The sequence below is a fragment of the Bidens hawaiensis genome, unplaced genomic scaffold (assembly GCF_021521415.1).
Source record: "Bidens hawaiensis isolate Kalapana, Puna unplaced genomic scaffold, B.hawaiensis_p1.1 tig00010251_1, whole genome shotgun sequence".
NCBI classification, from domain to species: Eukaryota; Viridiplantae; Streptophyta; class Magnoliopsida; order Asterales; family Asteraceae; genus Bidens; species Bidens hawaiensis.
In genome coordinates, this window is record NW_027491776.1 from 801,609 (window position 1) to 818,748 (window position 17,140).

General features: G+C 35.9%; 2 protein-coding genes and 2 pseudogenes across 4 annotated transcripts; all 4 read right to left on the reverse strand.

Moving 5' to 3' along the window:
* Positions 1-1,830: 1,830 nt before the first annotated feature.
* On the reverse strand, positions 1,831-2,324 carry LOC143534599 (photosystem I reaction center subunit II, chloroplastic-like; annotated as a pseudogene).
* Positions 2,325-4,373: 2,049 nt separating this feature from the next.
* Positions 4,374-6,002, reverse strand: LOC143534600 (GDSL esterase/lipase At4g10955-like). 2 transcript variants are annotated; one of them, XM_077029052.1, is made up of 3 exons: positions 5,968-6,002; positions 5,622-5,688; positions 4,374-5,488 (listed from the first exon to the last, which is right to left on the reverse strand). In XM_077029052.1, the coding sequence occupies exons 2-3, from the start codon at positions 5,681-5,683 to the stop codon at positions 4,504-4,506; spliced, it is 1,047 nt and encodes a 348-aa protein (XP_076885167.1). In that variant the 5' UTR covers positions 5,684-5,688; positions 5,968-6,002; the 3' UTR covers positions 4,374-4,503. The 2 variants fall into 2 exon arrangements, with proteins under 2 accessions (XP_076885167.1, XP_076885168.1); XM_077029053.1 differs by lacking the exon at positions 5,968-6,002 and having other exon boundaries at positions 4,374-5,221; positions 5,297-5,488; positions 5,622-5,757.
* Positions 6,003-9,260: 3,258 nt separating this feature from the next.
* On the reverse strand, positions 9,261-12,664 carry LOC143534602 (origin of replication complex subunit 4-like). Its single transcript, XM_077029054.1, has 16 exons — positions 12,498-12,664; positions 12,303-12,393; positions 12,159-12,215; positions 11,555-11,602; positions 11,397-11,447; positions 11,264-11,307; positions 11,114-11,177; positions 10,946-11,032; positions 10,737-10,828; positions 10,574-10,655; positions 10,367-10,452; positions 10,164-10,273; positions 9,983-10,075; positions 9,833-9,897; positions 9,564-9,704; positions 9,261-9,444 (listed from the first exon to the last, which is right to left on the reverse strand). Exons 1-16 carry the CDS (start codon positions 12,593-12,595, stop codon positions 9,415-9,417), a joined length of 1,239 nt encoding a protein of 412 aa, XP_076885169.1. The 5' UTR covers positions 12,596-12,664; the 3' UTR covers positions 9,261-9,414.
* A 619-nt stretch (positions 12,665-13,283) lies between these two features.
* LOC143534635 (dynamin-related protein 5A-like) lies at positions 13,284-16,962 on the reverse strand (annotated as a pseudogene). The gene is made up of 13 exons (XR_013135582.1): positions 16,758-16,962; positions 16,599-16,662; positions 16,416-16,520; positions 16,112-16,214; positions 15,960-16,010; positions 15,813-15,874; positions 15,645-15,735; positions 15,496-15,560; positions 15,226-15,420; positions 14,882-15,154; positions 14,214-14,439; positions 13,622-13,672; positions 13,284-13,538 (listed from the first exon to the last, which is right to left on the reverse strand). The product of XR_013135582.1 is annotated as a dynamin-related protein 5A-like (transcript).
* Between the last annotated feature and the right edge of the window lie 178 nt (positions 16,963-17,140).

Genomic DNA, 17,140 nt, shown 5'->3' on the forward strand with positions numbered 1-17,140 from the left:
CTAAAATAGTTAAAAACAAAAAAGACGACATGAATTATGTCGGTATCGATTAGGTTAGTTACGGTATCAAATATAAAACCAAAAAATAAGTTCGTCAATAGTGTTAGTCAAATTAAATATATAGTCTAGCTAATATTTGCACATATAACTTGCTTTAAAATATCAAAAAAGAAGACCAACATAATTTCAGGAAGAATTCGTGATAGTACCAACCAAAAATCCAGCTACGGTGAAGTTCGAGATTGCATGATTGACTGTTTGAGAGAGAAAGAAAAGAGTCTTAAAAGGCACAACACCAACCATCAAAATAACCCATCATATTGTTTTTTTCCAAATAGTTTATTCACTTTTGTTCGATGAACACTATGTTCCTGAGGTCAACATTTATGCACTCCGGTTGGCCTTCAAAAGTTCTATTAACGAAGCTTAATGCAAAGTTTTTCTGATCGATATTTGCATAGCTCTAAACATGGGTGCATTGCATTTGAGTACGTATTGACTCCTAATTAGATCAACGAGCGAGCCCTCTATGATACTATATGCCAACAAATCTAAGGAACTTATTAAGACCTTTCTTCCAGTCTCTCGAAGTCATTCATATCCCAAGAAGCTAGACAAAACGACGGACACGCTAAGCAAACAAGCTTTTATCAGGTTCAACCATTATACATTAGCCCATGAGACATGTGACCAAATAAGCGCGGTAATAGCATGAGGGTATTAACTAACTACCACGTGCTAACGGTTATTCTATGACTTGACCATATCATCATTGCAAGCTACATCAAATAACCTTATCATGGTTATTATCGTTGAAACAACCAAGACGGCTCGGTTCAAGCATATTAAATCGATTCTTTTGGAAACAAATCAAAATTAATGATTTTATATCAATCTTTATAAATTAATACAGATGGTTTGTAATAAAAAGTAATAATTCAACAATAAAGTTGAATGACCCGTTTCAAGTTTCTAGCAGGGAATCAATATGTTTTACTCGTTTTTCAAACCACAAAAAATTAAACCAGACTCTATAGACATGAATGATCTAACCAATCTATTTATTTTGGTTTAATCTTTAAACTGTTTACTTAGGGGTGCAAATGAGCCGAGCTGCTCGCAAGCTACTCGAGATCGGCTCGTTAAAAAGCTCGATCAAGCCGAGATTTATCGAGCCCGAGCCTAAAAATAAGCTCGTTGAATAAACGAGCCTGAGCCCGAGCTTTACTTATCGAGCTCGAGCCGGCTCGCGAGCCTAAACGAGCCTGCCATTTATATAATTTTTTTAAAATATATATTTAATAGCTAGATATAATGTTATGAAAAAATAAATAAAAATAACTAAATAATATATATTCTTTTATAAATAAAATTATAATATAAAAAAATATATAAAATACTTATAATTATATAAAAAAAATAATTGATGAATAGTAAATGAGTCGAGCCCGAGCCGAGCTCGAGGTCTGTGTAAGTTAAATGAGCCGAGCTCGAGCCTTGAAAATAGAGCTCGAAACGAACCGAGCTCGAGCACTGTGTAAGTTAAACGAGTCGAGCTCGGGCTCGGCTCATTTGCACCCCTATGTTTACTTTTGATTAAGCAACACCTAAAATTCTAAAAAACTATATTCTACCTTATGTTGGTTACATCAAACCAAGATGAACATATATTCAAATCAAGTACATAACCACACAATCCCAACATAAGATTTATCAAACAACTATAATCCAAACAATTAAGCAGGCGCAAATACGAAACATTTGTCTTTAATTACGAAACAAACAAATTACATTACATAATAGTAATAATAGTAATAGTAATAGTAATAATAATAATCACAACCCCATACATACATAATTCAGCAACATCATCATATATCATAAGGCTGCTTGCCAGTGAACTTAACCTCAATGGGGCTAACATTCTTCCCAATGGACCGCATATCCTTGTCGGCCAGGGTTCACCTTCTCGGGGTACACCCCATCTTTCGGGTGCAAATACTGCACCTCCCCGTTCGGGAACACCCGATAGAACTGATACTTAATCTTATATTTAGACCGCAGCCTAGTTCCAAGAGCCAAGCACTGCTCCTTCCTAGCAAGCTTCAACAAGTTGGGTCCTTCACGCATAATAGCCGCACCGCCAGTGGGCATTTCGAATATTTGTTCCTTGGGTGATTCCCATGTGATTCTTTTGGTGGGGCTGGGGTGGTGCCTTCGGCGGAAGTGGCTTTGATGGTGAAGGTGGTGGTGGTGGGTTTGAATGGGGAGTTGGGGTTGGAAATAGTTGGGGTGAAAAGAGATGCTTGGGTAGCCATGGCCATTGAAGATGTTCAAGATAATGTGGAGGTGTTGGTGTTTGTAGGGAATGGAATGAGAATGAGAGGAGGCTAGATTATGTGGAGGTGGGTGTGGGAAAGTGGGATAAGGTGATATGTTGTGACCAATTAGAATGGCTTGTTTTGATACGCTTATTTATTTATTTATTTATTTGGATTTAAATAATCTCACATTTAATGGATTGACCAATAATAATCTCACCTCTGGTATTTCCCGCTGGCAGTCCCACATTTTCAATGTTTTTTGTTTTATAAACCAGCGTTAAAAAAACTTAACGGGGTTAAGTTTTTGCTTATGTGGCGAGTAACATGGCTTTTTTAATATCCTACCTGGCTTTTCCCTTTATATCCCCCCTCCCATTACTTACGTGTAATATTCCCCATTTAAACCCCAAAATTAACTATTGAGCCCTAATTAGCTTTTCCCTTTGAATCCGATTGAATCCTCAGACTGTCGATTGGATCCCAAAATCCATCACCGTCACAAACCCTAACCAATACCCGTAAAACGCATTCACCTGCGCGTACGAAAAATAACTAAACAAATCAGGAACAACAGCTGATGCCGATGACGATGACGATGGGTTTGTGCCGGAGAAGAGGATTTGTGAGCGGTGAGAGTCGTACCAGGCGCGTTCTCTGACGTCGAAGAGTACCTCGTAGGCGTTGACGAGTTCTTGGAATGAAGCGGTGGCTTCGGATTCTGAGATGCCGGATTTAATAAGCTTGTCCGGGTGGCGTTGGAGGGCGAGTTTGCGGTAGGCTGATCGGATCTCGTCGGCGGTGCAGTCGCGGCTGAGACCCAGGACTTCGTGCATGCAACGCTTCTCCGGCGATGTCATTGGTGGTGGGTGAACCGTGAGCTACGACTAGGGTTTTGGTAACTAACCTGTGATATGTATTAAAAAAACCATGTCACTCGCCACATAAGCAAAAACTTAACCTCGTTAAAGTTTTTTTAACGCTGGTTTATAAAACAAAAAATATTGAAAAGGTGGGACTGCCAACGGGAAATACCGGAGATGGGATTATTATTGGCCAATCCATTAAAGGTGAGTTTATTTAAATCCAATTTTCCTTTGATTAACTACCAGCTCGAATAAAAAAAAAGATTTTTTGTGTTGAAATTCTTACACTCAAATCTCTCCAAATTGGAATGCCGTACATAAGCACAAAATTTCCTTGCATCTCTCTCTCTCTTTTCCTTTTTTTACCTTTAAAAAAGTGACAATTTTTTTCTGAAGTCCTCAAAATCTATGTTTTTATTTTCTCTCGCTAAATGAAACTCGGAAACACATCGTTAATCTATTAAATAAAATTAGAAGTTCAAAACAACCGGAACATTATATGATGTAAAATTAGATGTTCAATAATATAGTAAACGCATGTAAAGTACGCTGCACTTTATATGAAAAAAAGTTACAATGCAGGGATGCGAATATGTTTCGATTAATAGGAACAAATGCTAGATTGTTCATTTCATACCAGATACCATTCCTGAAGAAACTACTCTTTACAAGAACAAAGGAACATGGTTATCTGCAATTAAACAGCTAGGAGCTAGCTACACTAACTAATTGCTAACGACTCAAATAACGTCAAATATGAAAACAAAAGAACAAGGGAGTTAGTCATGAACACATGCAATATAAGACGAATGTAACACGGCATTCTTGACTTCTGGTTTAGTCTAAATCAGTTTAGGTCAAACCTATGAACATGTTTAACTAAAGATGTAAGGTTCAGGTTGACCATACGGGTTACCGGGTTGACTCATATTACCCATTTACTCTTCTAAATTTTTTATGCCAAAATTTTAAAACTAAGAGATAAATTTACAACTTAATGTGATTGTTTTAGATAGCTTTGTACTTTTTTTTGGTGAATTTGTATTTTTAAGAGCATTATTATTTAAAACGGGTCATGTACGTGTAAACCCACAAATGTCCGTGTTCACGATTTTCGGATGCGTCATGCATGTTGTGTTCGGGTTAGACAGCCAACCCACAAACACAACCAGGAGCTATCGAGTCTACAAACAACACATTGACAATCTTAAATCATAATAATCAAGAAAATATCCAAAAGAACCATATATAACAATCCAAATATACAATAGCACAACCGAAAGGTTTGACCGAAAACAATCAAAGCATTTACCTGATCATGATCTGTAGGTTCTCGATTCCAGCTGCTGATCACACCTCCACCACTGGTGAACACCATGAGCCTCCTTCAAATCACGCGCAGGGCTCAAATTCACAGTCACATTTGCAGACGGAAGAAGGTGAAGCGGTTCATGTGATTCCTTCCCAATCGCATCCATAAACAAACCCGCAATGGAATGCTGCGCCGCCAACCGTTCCACCCCTCCCGCCCCTATACCCTCCATCTTCCTCCGATGCTGAAAATACCCAATATACTCCGAACATATATGATCACGTGGATTCACGTACAAACACGGGACCCACGATGCCAGTTTACTAAACGAGTTCTCTAGTGCAATGTTTCTTTGCTGATGAGTCTTTTTCGCCTTAACAGCAACTGCGAGTCCAGCTGTCACAAAGCTGCTAGCGATTCTGATCCCGTGTTTCACTTTCTTGTTTTTAATGTTCTCAATCGGAGGCGAAACGTAAGGTGGATTAAAAATATGGGATTCGAGATAAACCGCGTTTTTCGCCATGGTTTTTCCTGTAAGCAAGGCGATGGCTGCGCCAAGTGAATGACCGGTCAACCAGATGTTTTGACTACCAGAAGCAACCACGCTTCTAACGGCTTGAATGGCGGTTTCTGATCTCGATGATTGATGCAATACGTTTCTGACAAAGTGGAGGTCTAGTTGTAAGTCGCGTGAAAATGCATCGCCTTTAGTTACCGTGCCTCTGAAAGCAATGATATGAGACGGGGTTGCGGGTGTCGAGAGCATGGAGCATGACGGGTCGGGTTTAGGGTTGAACCGGAAGATGGCACCGAAGATTGACGAGTCAGCATCGTCTATGAGTAGACTTTGTACGTCAAAGTTGAAGAACTGCCACCATGGAGGAGCAAGTGCGTTGGCTCCTTGGCGGTTTTCCTGGCGGTCACGCTGCATGATGTATACACCTTGGACCATGCATGCTGCCACCGACCTCCGGTGATCCACATCCGTCCTGAATTATTATTATTATTATTATTATTATTATTATTATTATTATTATTACTATTATTATTACTATTGGTAATCAATTTAACTATTACGTATACAAGGTGTTTGATGAAATGCCTATGAGGATAAAGTGTTACCAGTCAATAGAAGTCAAGTGTAACGGGCCCGAAATCTCGAACACATCCCTTTCTGAAGCCATTACATCTATAGTTTGTACAAATCAAATGAATAAACACATTCAAGCAAATTAAAACCCTGAAATTAATGTTATGATAAAGGGCTAAATTGTGGATTGTAATGTATAACAATTAACAACAATCAATGAATTAATCAAGCAAGTATTAATTTAGGATTCATTAGTCACTAAATAAAAGATGTTATAAGATCGTACAAGCATACAATGGTAGTAACCAAATAAAACCCTAACGGGTTTCTGATCAATAATAACTTATTATAGAAATGATGAGTTATGAAGAAATGTACCTAATGTAAGAATGACGATTGAGGAGAATAGATCTGAGCAAAATGGAATGAGTGAGAATAGTTGAGACTTCACATCACACCACATTTGCTTCCTAGTTTTATAGTTTTTCAATATACATATTTAAATTCTGCAGCTCAAATCAGTATTTGTTTGTTTGCCAATGAGCTTTTTTTAAGTTTGAGCGGTAAACAAGAGACTTGGGGCTGTTTGTTTTTTTTTCTCAAAATCTCTTACTGGCAGACGAGAAGGCATTTCATTAAAAAGTTATGCGCGTCCTCTTCACCTGGAAGACATGGAACATAGTCCAACCCCTCCCCCTCCGACCATCGAACTCTCCTCCATAACCGTTGCCGTCGGGCCTCTTGAACCGCCGCCGTCACTCCCTTTCTCTTCATCTCCTCTTTGATTTGTCGAGGTTTGATTTTATCTTACAATCTTAGGATTCAGGTTCGATTCAGGTTTGATTTATGTGACTCAGGTTCGATTCAGGTTCGATTTATGTGATTCAAGTTCGATTCATGTACCCAGTAGTGATGATAGAAGTGAGTAGGTGGTTTTCACTAGTTAGATCCTTGAACGATACAAGTTTTATCTCACCGCAATGTCGTGTCTTCCAGCAAGTGTTCACGAGCGTTGGCCTTAGGTGAGGGTTTTTCCCGGATTGAAATACGTGTGTATCCCAGTATGGTGAATTCTGCCAGTGGCCCGTTTGAATGATTCATTAGTCGTTCAAAAAAAATAAGAAATCAGTATTTGTTTTTTTAATTATATATTAAGCTTATTAAACTAGTTTAAAAAAAACGTAAAATAATCAAAAGGACATGTGTTAATATTGGTTATTGGGTTGGTGCTTCAGTGGCAGAAGGAAAATCTTTTAAGCACCTAAAGGTTGTGGGTTCAAAGTCGTAAAAAAATAAAATTTTGTTGTTAAAAAGGTGCTAACATATCAAGACGAGTATTTTAGTAAGGATAAAAGTGGAATAGATCGGTATATAAATATCTTTTTTATTCCGAAGGGTGTATTTATATAAGTAGACATCACGTAGAGTCAAAAACCATACGCACAGCATATTGAACTTATCGTGTTATATAAGATCGTCAAGACATGTTTATGACTCATTTATCAAAATACTAGACTTGTGTAGTTTTACAGATAATTATATATAAATGTGATTTTTGTTAATATTCATTGTGTTGTGTTTATCATGTTTACCATTTTTCAACCATGTTTGGCTAGTCATGCCAACGAACAAGTTAAACATGTCCTGTATGAATATTTTGTACTTAATCGTGTTAAACATGTTGTGCATTCGAGTAATTGAACTGGTTACCTTCCATCATGTTACAAGTGTCATGTCGTGGAACTCACTTACTAAGCATGTATGTATTGTTTAAAATAAGAAGACATTTATTTAAATGTGTCATGTTCAGGGTTCAATAGTCATGGCAAACACACCCTGTTTATAGCAACATTTTTGGTCATCTCTAGCTTCCTTCAAACATGTTGATAAAAGTACCTATAAGTTTCGTTTAGCATGATCAATCACCACATGGTTCTTGATGATCAGCATGCTAGAATATCTGAGTAAAATAACCACCTACTAACAATTACACAATCAAATTAAATTGCAAGAATAATATAAAGCACCCGAATGGCCTTATGTCACATGGTTCACTTCATATATGTGATCGAGTTACATTGTCACAGCCCCCCCCCCCCCCCCCTCCGACCCCTATATCCCGGGAGGGGAGCCGTGAACATTGATTGGTGGTATTGGTGTTTATTAAATTATTTTGCAGCGGAAAATTCATCAGAAACGTAGTTAGGAAAAATGATCAGAGTTATAAAAACACCATGATTATTATTATGATAAAACCGGGAATTTAATCCCTTTTGATACAAACATAAGTTTTATAGGGTTAAACCCTAATTTACAAAACACGTTTATTTATTCTGATGACAAGCCACTTATTTAAGCTGGAAGCCCGCAGGCATCATTCCTTTGTCTTTAACAAGTCACCTGAAACATGTTTAAAATATTTGATTAGCAAGAAATACTGGTGAGTACATTCATTTGTAAATGACACATTTTTACAATTACAGCATTAAGATGTTTTTACATCTGTCTGCTTACAAATTACCGAAAGGTACTTGTCACTCGACCGTATCTATGACTGTGGTCATATTACTTATTGACTAACACTTGTCCAATAAGTAACATGTAATAGCCCAGTAGGCAAGCCTTGTATACAAAACTCCACAATACCAGTAGTAACCATCCCGTAAGTCTACAGAGGCTTAATCATTGTAATGTATTTAAAATACTTTTAAAAATATATTTAAAACCATTTAGACAATCTATCATGGGTTTTGTAGGTTTTGAAATCACCATGACAGTGTCAGAAAAATAATTGTCTCACACAAATGTTAGTTGTACAAAAACTCGAATGTCTCACCTTGCAAGTTACAATTAAAGAACACCTCCTGGTATTAAGCACCTAGGATAAATACAATGTAGTATAACTAGATTAGTATAAAACCAATAATCATAACGATAATCACGAGTATAAATTTTACACGATGGCACAATGTCATACCTTAGCTTTCGGATTCGTGTATATTTCTTTCGATCGGATAGGGTATCGTTACGTCTCGGTATTATACTATTACTTAATATTTATTATGTATGTGTGTGAAAATAGAGAGAATTCAGAAGTTTTTGAGCAAGAAATGGACGTCCCGTTGCCTTTCTATTTATAGCAGGTTTTGGATCGTACCGCGAAGCATCTTGTAGCTTCGCTGAGTCAGCCCTAGGCCTGCTACGTGGCAGGCTATGTGTCCACTGCGTAACCTCCACGTCGCGGTACGCGATGGCTAATCTGAACCCGTCACGAAGTGCAAAGTGCGCCATCAAAGCGCCACATTGCGCCCATCGCACTTCGCCCGTGCCCGAGCCCGTGCGCGTTCGGGTGCTTCGCACCCTTTGCTAGGACCACTGGGTGTGATATGCCTTATAAGAACATTATCATAGAAATTTCCTTTCTTATAAAGAACTCACTAGTTTGTTAATCTAGCGACGTGAGACAAGAGTTTACAAACCTATTTATACTAATTCTCCAATTCTTTCCTCCACCAATGTGGGATAGAATTTCCTTCTTCCATTTCCTTACTTCTTCCTTTTATTTAATTTTTGGTTTGTTATATACATCCACGACTGGAATAGAGACTTCTACCGGTTTCGATTTTGGTATATCAAAGAGAAACGAATTAAATTTATCATGCCTACTAATAAAAAAGTCAACCACTCCATTATATTGACTTGGTTAAGAACGATGCGTTCAAACTTATACAACAACCAAAACATAAAGATCAACTAAGACATAAATTAGACGCATCGTATCATATCATAATAATGTTGCACGCATCTTGTTTCTAGTACTAACCTTTATGATTCCATTAGTTTCTGAAGGATAGCCTGTATAAAAAAACTTCAATCAGTGAACAACTTTATTTTATTTTACATTATAACAATTTGCAATCATTAATGGTAAAATGAATCCATAATCATATCGTACGAGTCTTTAAATAACTTACTGGACATGAACGATTTGATTTCAACCCTTGATGCAGTTCAGAATGTGAAATTAGCAGCTTCACTGAACGGTATTCAATACACTGATTGTGTCCTCTATCTGCAAACTCAACTAATTGGCGATCAAGAAGGTGCTCAAATGCCTGCACATTTTAAATTATTAAAACCATTAAAAAATTTCCATAACTGACTTTTCTGAATTGTTAACTTAAAATTTTACATCAGAAAACTCTGATACTGATATACAACTATACAAAAAAGTAAAACTTACTCGTAAGCATACATTATGTGAATAGTAATCAGAAGTCTTGAATGAATCATGTATGGTTTTGTACTCTGTCATGTAGAATGAGTTACTAAAATAGCATTGAAGAAATGTAGCATAACTAGAGGATTAAAGTGTGGTCACATTTGCACAGACCTTTCATTACAGAATTAAAATTATATGGTTCCTGCTCTTTGACTTCCAACCTCTTCATGCAAACCATTAAATAAAGCTCCAAAATTGAGCAATCTGGAACAAAAAGGATGAACATGTTTTAAATGATACCGATATCAAACAACTTTGACTTGATTTTAAATCAAAACAAATTAAATCATACCTTTTAGACAATCCAACTTAGGCTGCCTTTGGATGGTTGAAAGTGCAGATTTGAAGTTCTCAGGTGTCATGTAACCAGATTTAGAATCAATGCAACTTACAGCAGAAAACCTAAAGAAATGAAGTTTTGACAAGTAAGATATGAAAGAAATCACCGAAAAAAGATAACAGTAAGGAAGCTTGCATTAAGAAGAAATAACTTACAGAAACCTCACAAAATTATTAACAGTGCAGTCAGAATCTGTTAATTTATCAGTGATTTCAATGAATCTTTTGTCTGCTATTATGTTCTACAACATGTCAAGGAACATCATACTCTTGCAAAAATAAATAATAAAAATAATTAAATGCAAACTTGTTGACTTTTTAAACTGAAAACCATGTCACTAGCAAAAGAAAGAAAAAGGATACTGAAATTCTTAAATTAAAATCTGTTACAAAGTCATGAGGCAGGCTTGAATCTGTTGGCAATAGTAAAATGTGTTTCAACAGTCTGCACAGAAACACACAAGTATTAAAGCAACAACTTCTAAATTACACCAAAATTTAACCTAAAAATAAAAAATGCAATCACCTTTGTAAATCATCCTTTTGGGGAGGAAGAAACAACAGCTTCCTATGTGAGAACCGAGATCTCACTCGTTTCTCCAACAGCTGATCAGCATCCTACGTGACAAAATCAAGTCTCATAATTTTTAAAAATTATTATTGATTATAGAAGCCACTAGATTAAATTATTATAGACTATAAATGAAACCTAATAGAGTAAAATTTATAACATACCAATCGACAACTAACACAGATGACAACAGCTTGTGATGATACAGATTGCATTGCATCCAACAAGCTATAAAGTAATCTTTGTTTACCCTGCAATGGCAAAAAAGTAAATTCCAAACCTTGAGGATGAAAGAAAACAACCCATTATTACAACTCGTTTGCTGACGTTACCTGAGCAAAAAGGTCAAACTCATCCAGCACAAAAACTACCGTCTTGTGTGCTAATCCACATTCTCTGGTAATAAAGATCATAATCAAGAAATCAACACAACTACTCCTTCCAACACAGAAAATAAAAGTTAAATACGGATAGATGCTGACTGTAACATGGCTATCATGAACTGAGAATTATCATCAGATGACGCCTGCAATAAATTTAAAAGGTGATGATGAACTGCAAGTTAACTTGGTAATCATATGCATCATTTAAACAAGGGTGAACTTGAGATAGTACCACTTTGGAGAACATCAGTTCATGCTCTATACACAATTGTCTAGCAATTTCCTGTAATGAACGTGAAACAATTCAGTCGAAGAAATTAAACTAAAACAGAAACCAATGCATAACTTACAAAGATAAAAAAAAAAAAAAAGTAGAACTGAGAATCTCACCTTTAGAGCACATTTATCATCACAGTGCAAAAGCCCATTCAGTTTAATCTAAAATAGTCACAAAAGAAGCTTATTAGACATTAATCATTGAGCTTAAAATTAAGGGTGAGCAATAACCAAACCGCTAACCAAAACTGAACCAAAAGCCAACGAAACGAAAGCGAAATTAACCGAAAACCGAACTAACTGATAATCGATTATCTGTTTTTTTTGTACCCTTGAAGCCCCTTGATTAACCGAAATTAACCAAACCATTCCTACTTTCATATGCTTCTAGCTTTTATACCTCCATTTCATGTATTCGTAAGCAAATAATTTAGCCCAAGTTTGGTTTTCGTTACTAATCGAAATTAATCAAACAAAACCGAAAACCAACAAACTAACCGAAGACCAATTAGTTAATAAAATAGATTAACCAACGACTTCGGTTTTGGCCTCGTTAAGGCTAACAGCCAACCCAAACCTAACCTAACCTAACCGTGCACACCCCACCCCCACATAAAAATTATTTAGACCTAGAAAAACATGTTTATAGTATATTTATATATACATTCTTCATATTAACAAAATCTATTTTTAAAACAAATTCATCATAATTACATACCACTGATATCATGTCAGGATATTCTTTCAGTAAATCTTCTAGAACAAGATCCAAAACCTAAAATCAACAATCAACATTAAAAAAAATCACATTACATACTATCAAAATTAAAAGAAAAATTATTCCAAAACGTAAATACTGTACCGCAATTTTACCGCATCCTCGAGGAGCTAGAAGCAGTAATGAATTGTTACAGGCCTCAGTTACTGAACTCGATACTATAAATTTCAACTTACTGTAATTCGTTCATAAATAAATTAATTAGGGCAAACTTATTATAAAATAGATAAATAAATTATTAGCATAGTTTAATAATAATAACAATAATAATAATTTTACCTGTAATTGCTGTCTGGTGAATCGGAGAAGATGAAATCGGGATCACAGAGTCGTTTACGGAGGAGTAATAATGCTTCCTCTACTGTTCTTTCAACCATCTTTTGCTCCGGCGAATGGATTTTTAGCTATGAATCCGATCTAGGGCTAAATAATCAGCAAACCAGTGTGACTGACTGATGAAAATGGCGGGAAATATTGTCCGCTGTGAGTAGTTGTTGATGTATGGGCCTCATAACCTTCTGGGCTCATTTTTAGATAAGCCCACGTTCAGATTAAATTATTAAAAAATGTATAGTCAACACACATATTGTATTGTGCTAATCTTATTGGGCGGTGTTACTCGTTGTCTCCTATGCAATTTTAGTCCAATAATTTTACATTTGTGATTTTCGTCCATCTTTTATTTCACTTGTAGTTAAATCTGACTTCACTAACCCCCGGTAAGTCTTGTTGTTAAATCCATCAGCAAGACAGTTTTGTCCTTTTACCCCAAAATACACCCCGGCCTCTCACATGACGAGACTTGTGAATTAAGGTTGGGTTTTTTGGCAAGAAAAAGGACAAAATCGCCCCTCACGTGAGTGGCACGCTGACATGTTTAACGACCAGACTTAACGGAGTTAGTAAATTCGAGTTTAATTGCAAGTGAAATGAAACAATATGGACGAAAATCGCAAATTTAAAATTATTGGACTAAATCTAACCAAACGTGAAAGAACCATATGCACATACTGCAACACTGTGGTACATGTTTTCATATTCCTAGTATTAGGACCCACAAAATGATTATATTAATGAATCCACTAGCTCACCTATTCGTTGAAGGTACGCCTCGTTATATCTATCAAAAATGGATTGTGTCAGGTTCCCTCCTTTCTCGACTTCTTGAGGAAGGTTCCGGAAAAAGTCAGCAGTCAAATAGCAACATTCCATATCAACAAGCATAAGTGTGGCCTTTCTACTTTCGGTTTTCATTCTTTCGAGTGACTCGTTTGCAGCCCGTTCCACTTCTTTTCTTAGACTCGGGTACTGCTTTAGCTCCTGAACAAACAATCTTTTTATAAAGAAATAAACTTTTTTTAGAGAAAAAACAATAAATTGTTACAAGAAAGTAAAAAACACACCATTGTCTCGCTCATGGCTTTTCGAACCAGCTCCTTTAAGATGATATCAACCTAAAATCTTAAAAAGTTAACTTCTTTTCCAAAACTAATATTGGCAAAATAAAAAATGTGTTTATCGGGTCAAATAAAAAAAACAGAACATGGTCAAACGGGTCAAACCAAAAACAGAACATGGTCAAACAGGTCAAACCAAAAACAAAAGTTGGTCAAATGGGTCAAACCAAAAAATAACATGGTCAAACAGGTCCAACCAAAAACAGAACATGGTCAAACAGGTCAAACCAAAATCAGAGCATGGTCAAACGGGTCAAACCAAAAAAATAGAACATGGTCAAAATAGGTCAAACCAAAAACAGAACATGGTCAAACGGGCCAAACCAGAAATAAAACATGGTCAAACCAAAAACAGAACATGGTCAAATGGGTCAAACAAAAAAAATGCGGTCAAACAGAACATGGTCAAACAGCCCGGCCCGTTTTGACCAGTAAAAAAATGACCTGTTTCAGTCCAGACTAGTTTTGACTTTTGACCCGTTATTCAACCTGTTCATTATGCTGCATGTACATAAAAGGTTTGTTTTTTTTTTGTTACCGCATTAACGGAGGCCTCAGCGGGCCCTTTGATGGTAACCAATGAGGATTCAATAATGTGACGGTATCCTTGTTCGGGTGCTATAAGATGTGGTTGATATCCATCAGCTTGGGTGATTAGTTTTTTGATATTCTCCAAAGATAACTGCTTGTCAAACTTTAAATTCCTTAGAGCCGAAGGAAGCTCGCTTTCAAAAACATGGTACACTTTATCTCCTCCGGATCGCCTACAAAATGAGAATCGTTAGATTTAAAAGTGGAAAAATGGGCGGGTCACGAGTCAAAATGAGTTTTTTTTGTGTAGCAAAACGGGCCGAGTTGACCCAAACCACTTTATAATTTTTTTAAATTATTTTTAGGTAAATTATTGTTTTCGTCCTTTACGTATGTGAAAATTACACATTTTGTCCTTTAGTTGTAAGGGCAAAATGGTCAAAAATATTTTTTTTTTAAATAACACCGGTTAACGAAAAAAGGACGAAAAGTGTGACAACTGTAATTGTTGGCCAACAACAACATATGACAACTGTAATTTTGGTGGCTTTTAACCCGTTCCCAATTCATCAACCTTTAACCGTTTGACCCGTTATGAAAAATACTTAACCCAAATCAAACCCATTCGTAAGTTAACGGGTCAAAATTGGCAATGGTTAAGGATCATATACTTACGTCCCGTCTAGATGTTCTTTGTATATTTGATCAAAAGCCCGGCATATATCCATTAACAAAAGTAACTTACCCTGCATAATCATACATAATCATCAATACCAACTAAAATAGATTCATAATATTTTTATAAAATATACATGACATAAAACTTACACCAGCATCAGTTGATATAGGCTTTCCAAGACGGCTCAACTCAGCTTCAAGTTCAGCTAAAGTTTTGTTTATTAACGACTGAATACCTGGAATGCGCGATTTAATCATACCTTCCAAATGCTGAAAGAGCAAATATATAAAGATTCATTTCAAGAACACGTACGGATTTTAATATATAAAGATTCTTTAACCTTTGAGAGCATTTTAGCAAGATATTCAGAACCCATTCTTGAAGCTAAATGCTTGTATTCTTTGCTGGTAGAAAAATATTCCCTTTCTTTACGTTTAGCGGATGTCATATCGACCCGTTTATTAATATCTTGTTGCGAACGGTTAACAATCCCGACCCATGGGAACTGTAGCCGGTAAGACTTTCCTTCTAATATCTGAAATATCAAGAAAATGTTAAAATATATTCAAAAAGTTTAAGCCGATCAACGTATCATTCGAGTATAACTTACATCAACTGCATCAGTACCCTTATCCATCAAGTCAATTTTGGTCAACACTCCAATAGTTCTTTCTCCTAAAGAGGCATGCCAACTTTAAAGCTCATAACTTTGACTTTTACAATAACTTGACTATGTTTAATAATTTGCATATTTGGTACCTGTAGGGTCCACTTCACGCGACATTTTGATCGCATCTGATGTGGCAAGATCTTGATTAGCAGGTGAAATTGCCAAGATAATGCAGTTTGGCTGCATCAAGAAAATCCCGTTAACCGAATGAAAATACATTGTCACAATATTGTTTAGTAACTGAATTTATAATCCACCTTTTGAATGTAGGCGCGGACCATATTCTCGATATCTTGCACAATTCCTTCAGATTGACCATCTACATTTGTTCAAAAATTTAATATAGAACCGGAAAATTTCATTTCGCTTGATTTTTTATTTTTTTTTATTTTTTATGTACTTACCAACTGCAACTTTTGTAAGGCCCGGAAGGTCAACCAAAGTCAAGTTGACCACTGTCAAGATAAACAAATTTCATTAAGATTCTTTCTAAATTGTGTATAGACTTATGTTAGGCAACGATTGCAACTATGTCGAATATTTTTTCAAAATTTACCATTTGGAGAATAGATACTAAGATGGATCGGGACACTTAGAAATTTGTTTCGTTTGACCTGTTACACGATCAGTCTCGTCTGAAATCTCTTTTCTCACAGCAGCTACACATTTCAAAATCACCACAATTTTATCACTACTTTTAAAAAAACATTATATGTATACAAGTTACAACCTCCTAAATCATTGTATATAATTGTAACTATAATTAACACATAAACTATCTATAGAAAATGTTAAAATATGAACAAAAGGTGTTTGCGAGTCAATCTACCCAGCCCATTATTTATGAAGTAAGATTATACCGAAATCATAAAACTTTTTTGACGGAAGGTGCATGAATTCTGCATATTCATGACCTTTATCTATCTTATGAAGCTGCAGCACAAGTGGACGTCTAGTAACGATGCCTGCATACATAGAAAAATTATATTAAATATTATATATTTGATCTTCAAGATTTTGATCAAATAATAAAAAAGATAAACCTGATCCTCTTGGCAAGAAGTCTTTGCCGACAACGCTTTCTAAAACGGAAGATTTGCCTGAACTCTGTGAATATATAACCGAAAGCAAGATTTTTTTATGATCTAATAGCGAAAATAAAGATGGGAAATTTAGCGTTTGATGAATAACTATTAACTAACCTGACCGCCAACAACAGCAATGGATGGCAAAGAGTCCCAAAGAGTAGGCAATGAAGCCGCTTCACCGTGATCACCCAATGCTGTGCATGCTCTCTGTATTTTGTTCACTAAACTGATCAAATTCTCCATTGCAGTGCAGTGTTCTTATTAGTTATTACATATGTATATGCAATAAGACTGGATTGAACAATTTATATAGGTGGATGTTAAGTACAAAGAGACCTCTACATATGGACACCAATATGCTTTGTTTTTGTAAATTTGAAGATTCTTTTTACTTTTTCCTTAAATATCAAATTAGTGTCAAATTTAAATTTTGTTATTTTGTGAGAGTTGTTTATATTTCAGGGAGGTGCTAATCTATACGTTACTAACCAACCCCT

Bases quoted from the DNA above. Each gene is read 5' to 3' on its own strand.
- LOC143534600 (XM_077029052.1), bottom strand. From the start codon at position 5,683: ATGGCTTCAGAAAGGGATGTGTTCGAGATTTCGGGCCCGTTACACTTG. The intron at 5,489-5,621 runs GTAACACTTTAT...ATAATAATTCAG, and splicing joins CACTTGACTTCTATTGACTG to GACGGATGTGGATCACCGGA.
- LOC143534602 (XM_077029054.1), bottom strand. From the start codon at position 12,595: ATGGTTGAAAGAACAGTAGAGGAAGCATTATTACTCCTCCGTAAACGA. The intron at 10,076-10,163 runs GTATGATTTAAT...TTTTTGTTCCAG, and splicing joins TAAGTTGGATTGTCTAAAAG to ATTGCTCAATTTTGGAGCTT. The intron at 9,898-9,982 runs GTCTGTGCAAAT...TCTACATGACAG, and splicing joins TTTTAATTCTGTAATGAAAG to AGTACAAAACCATACATGAT.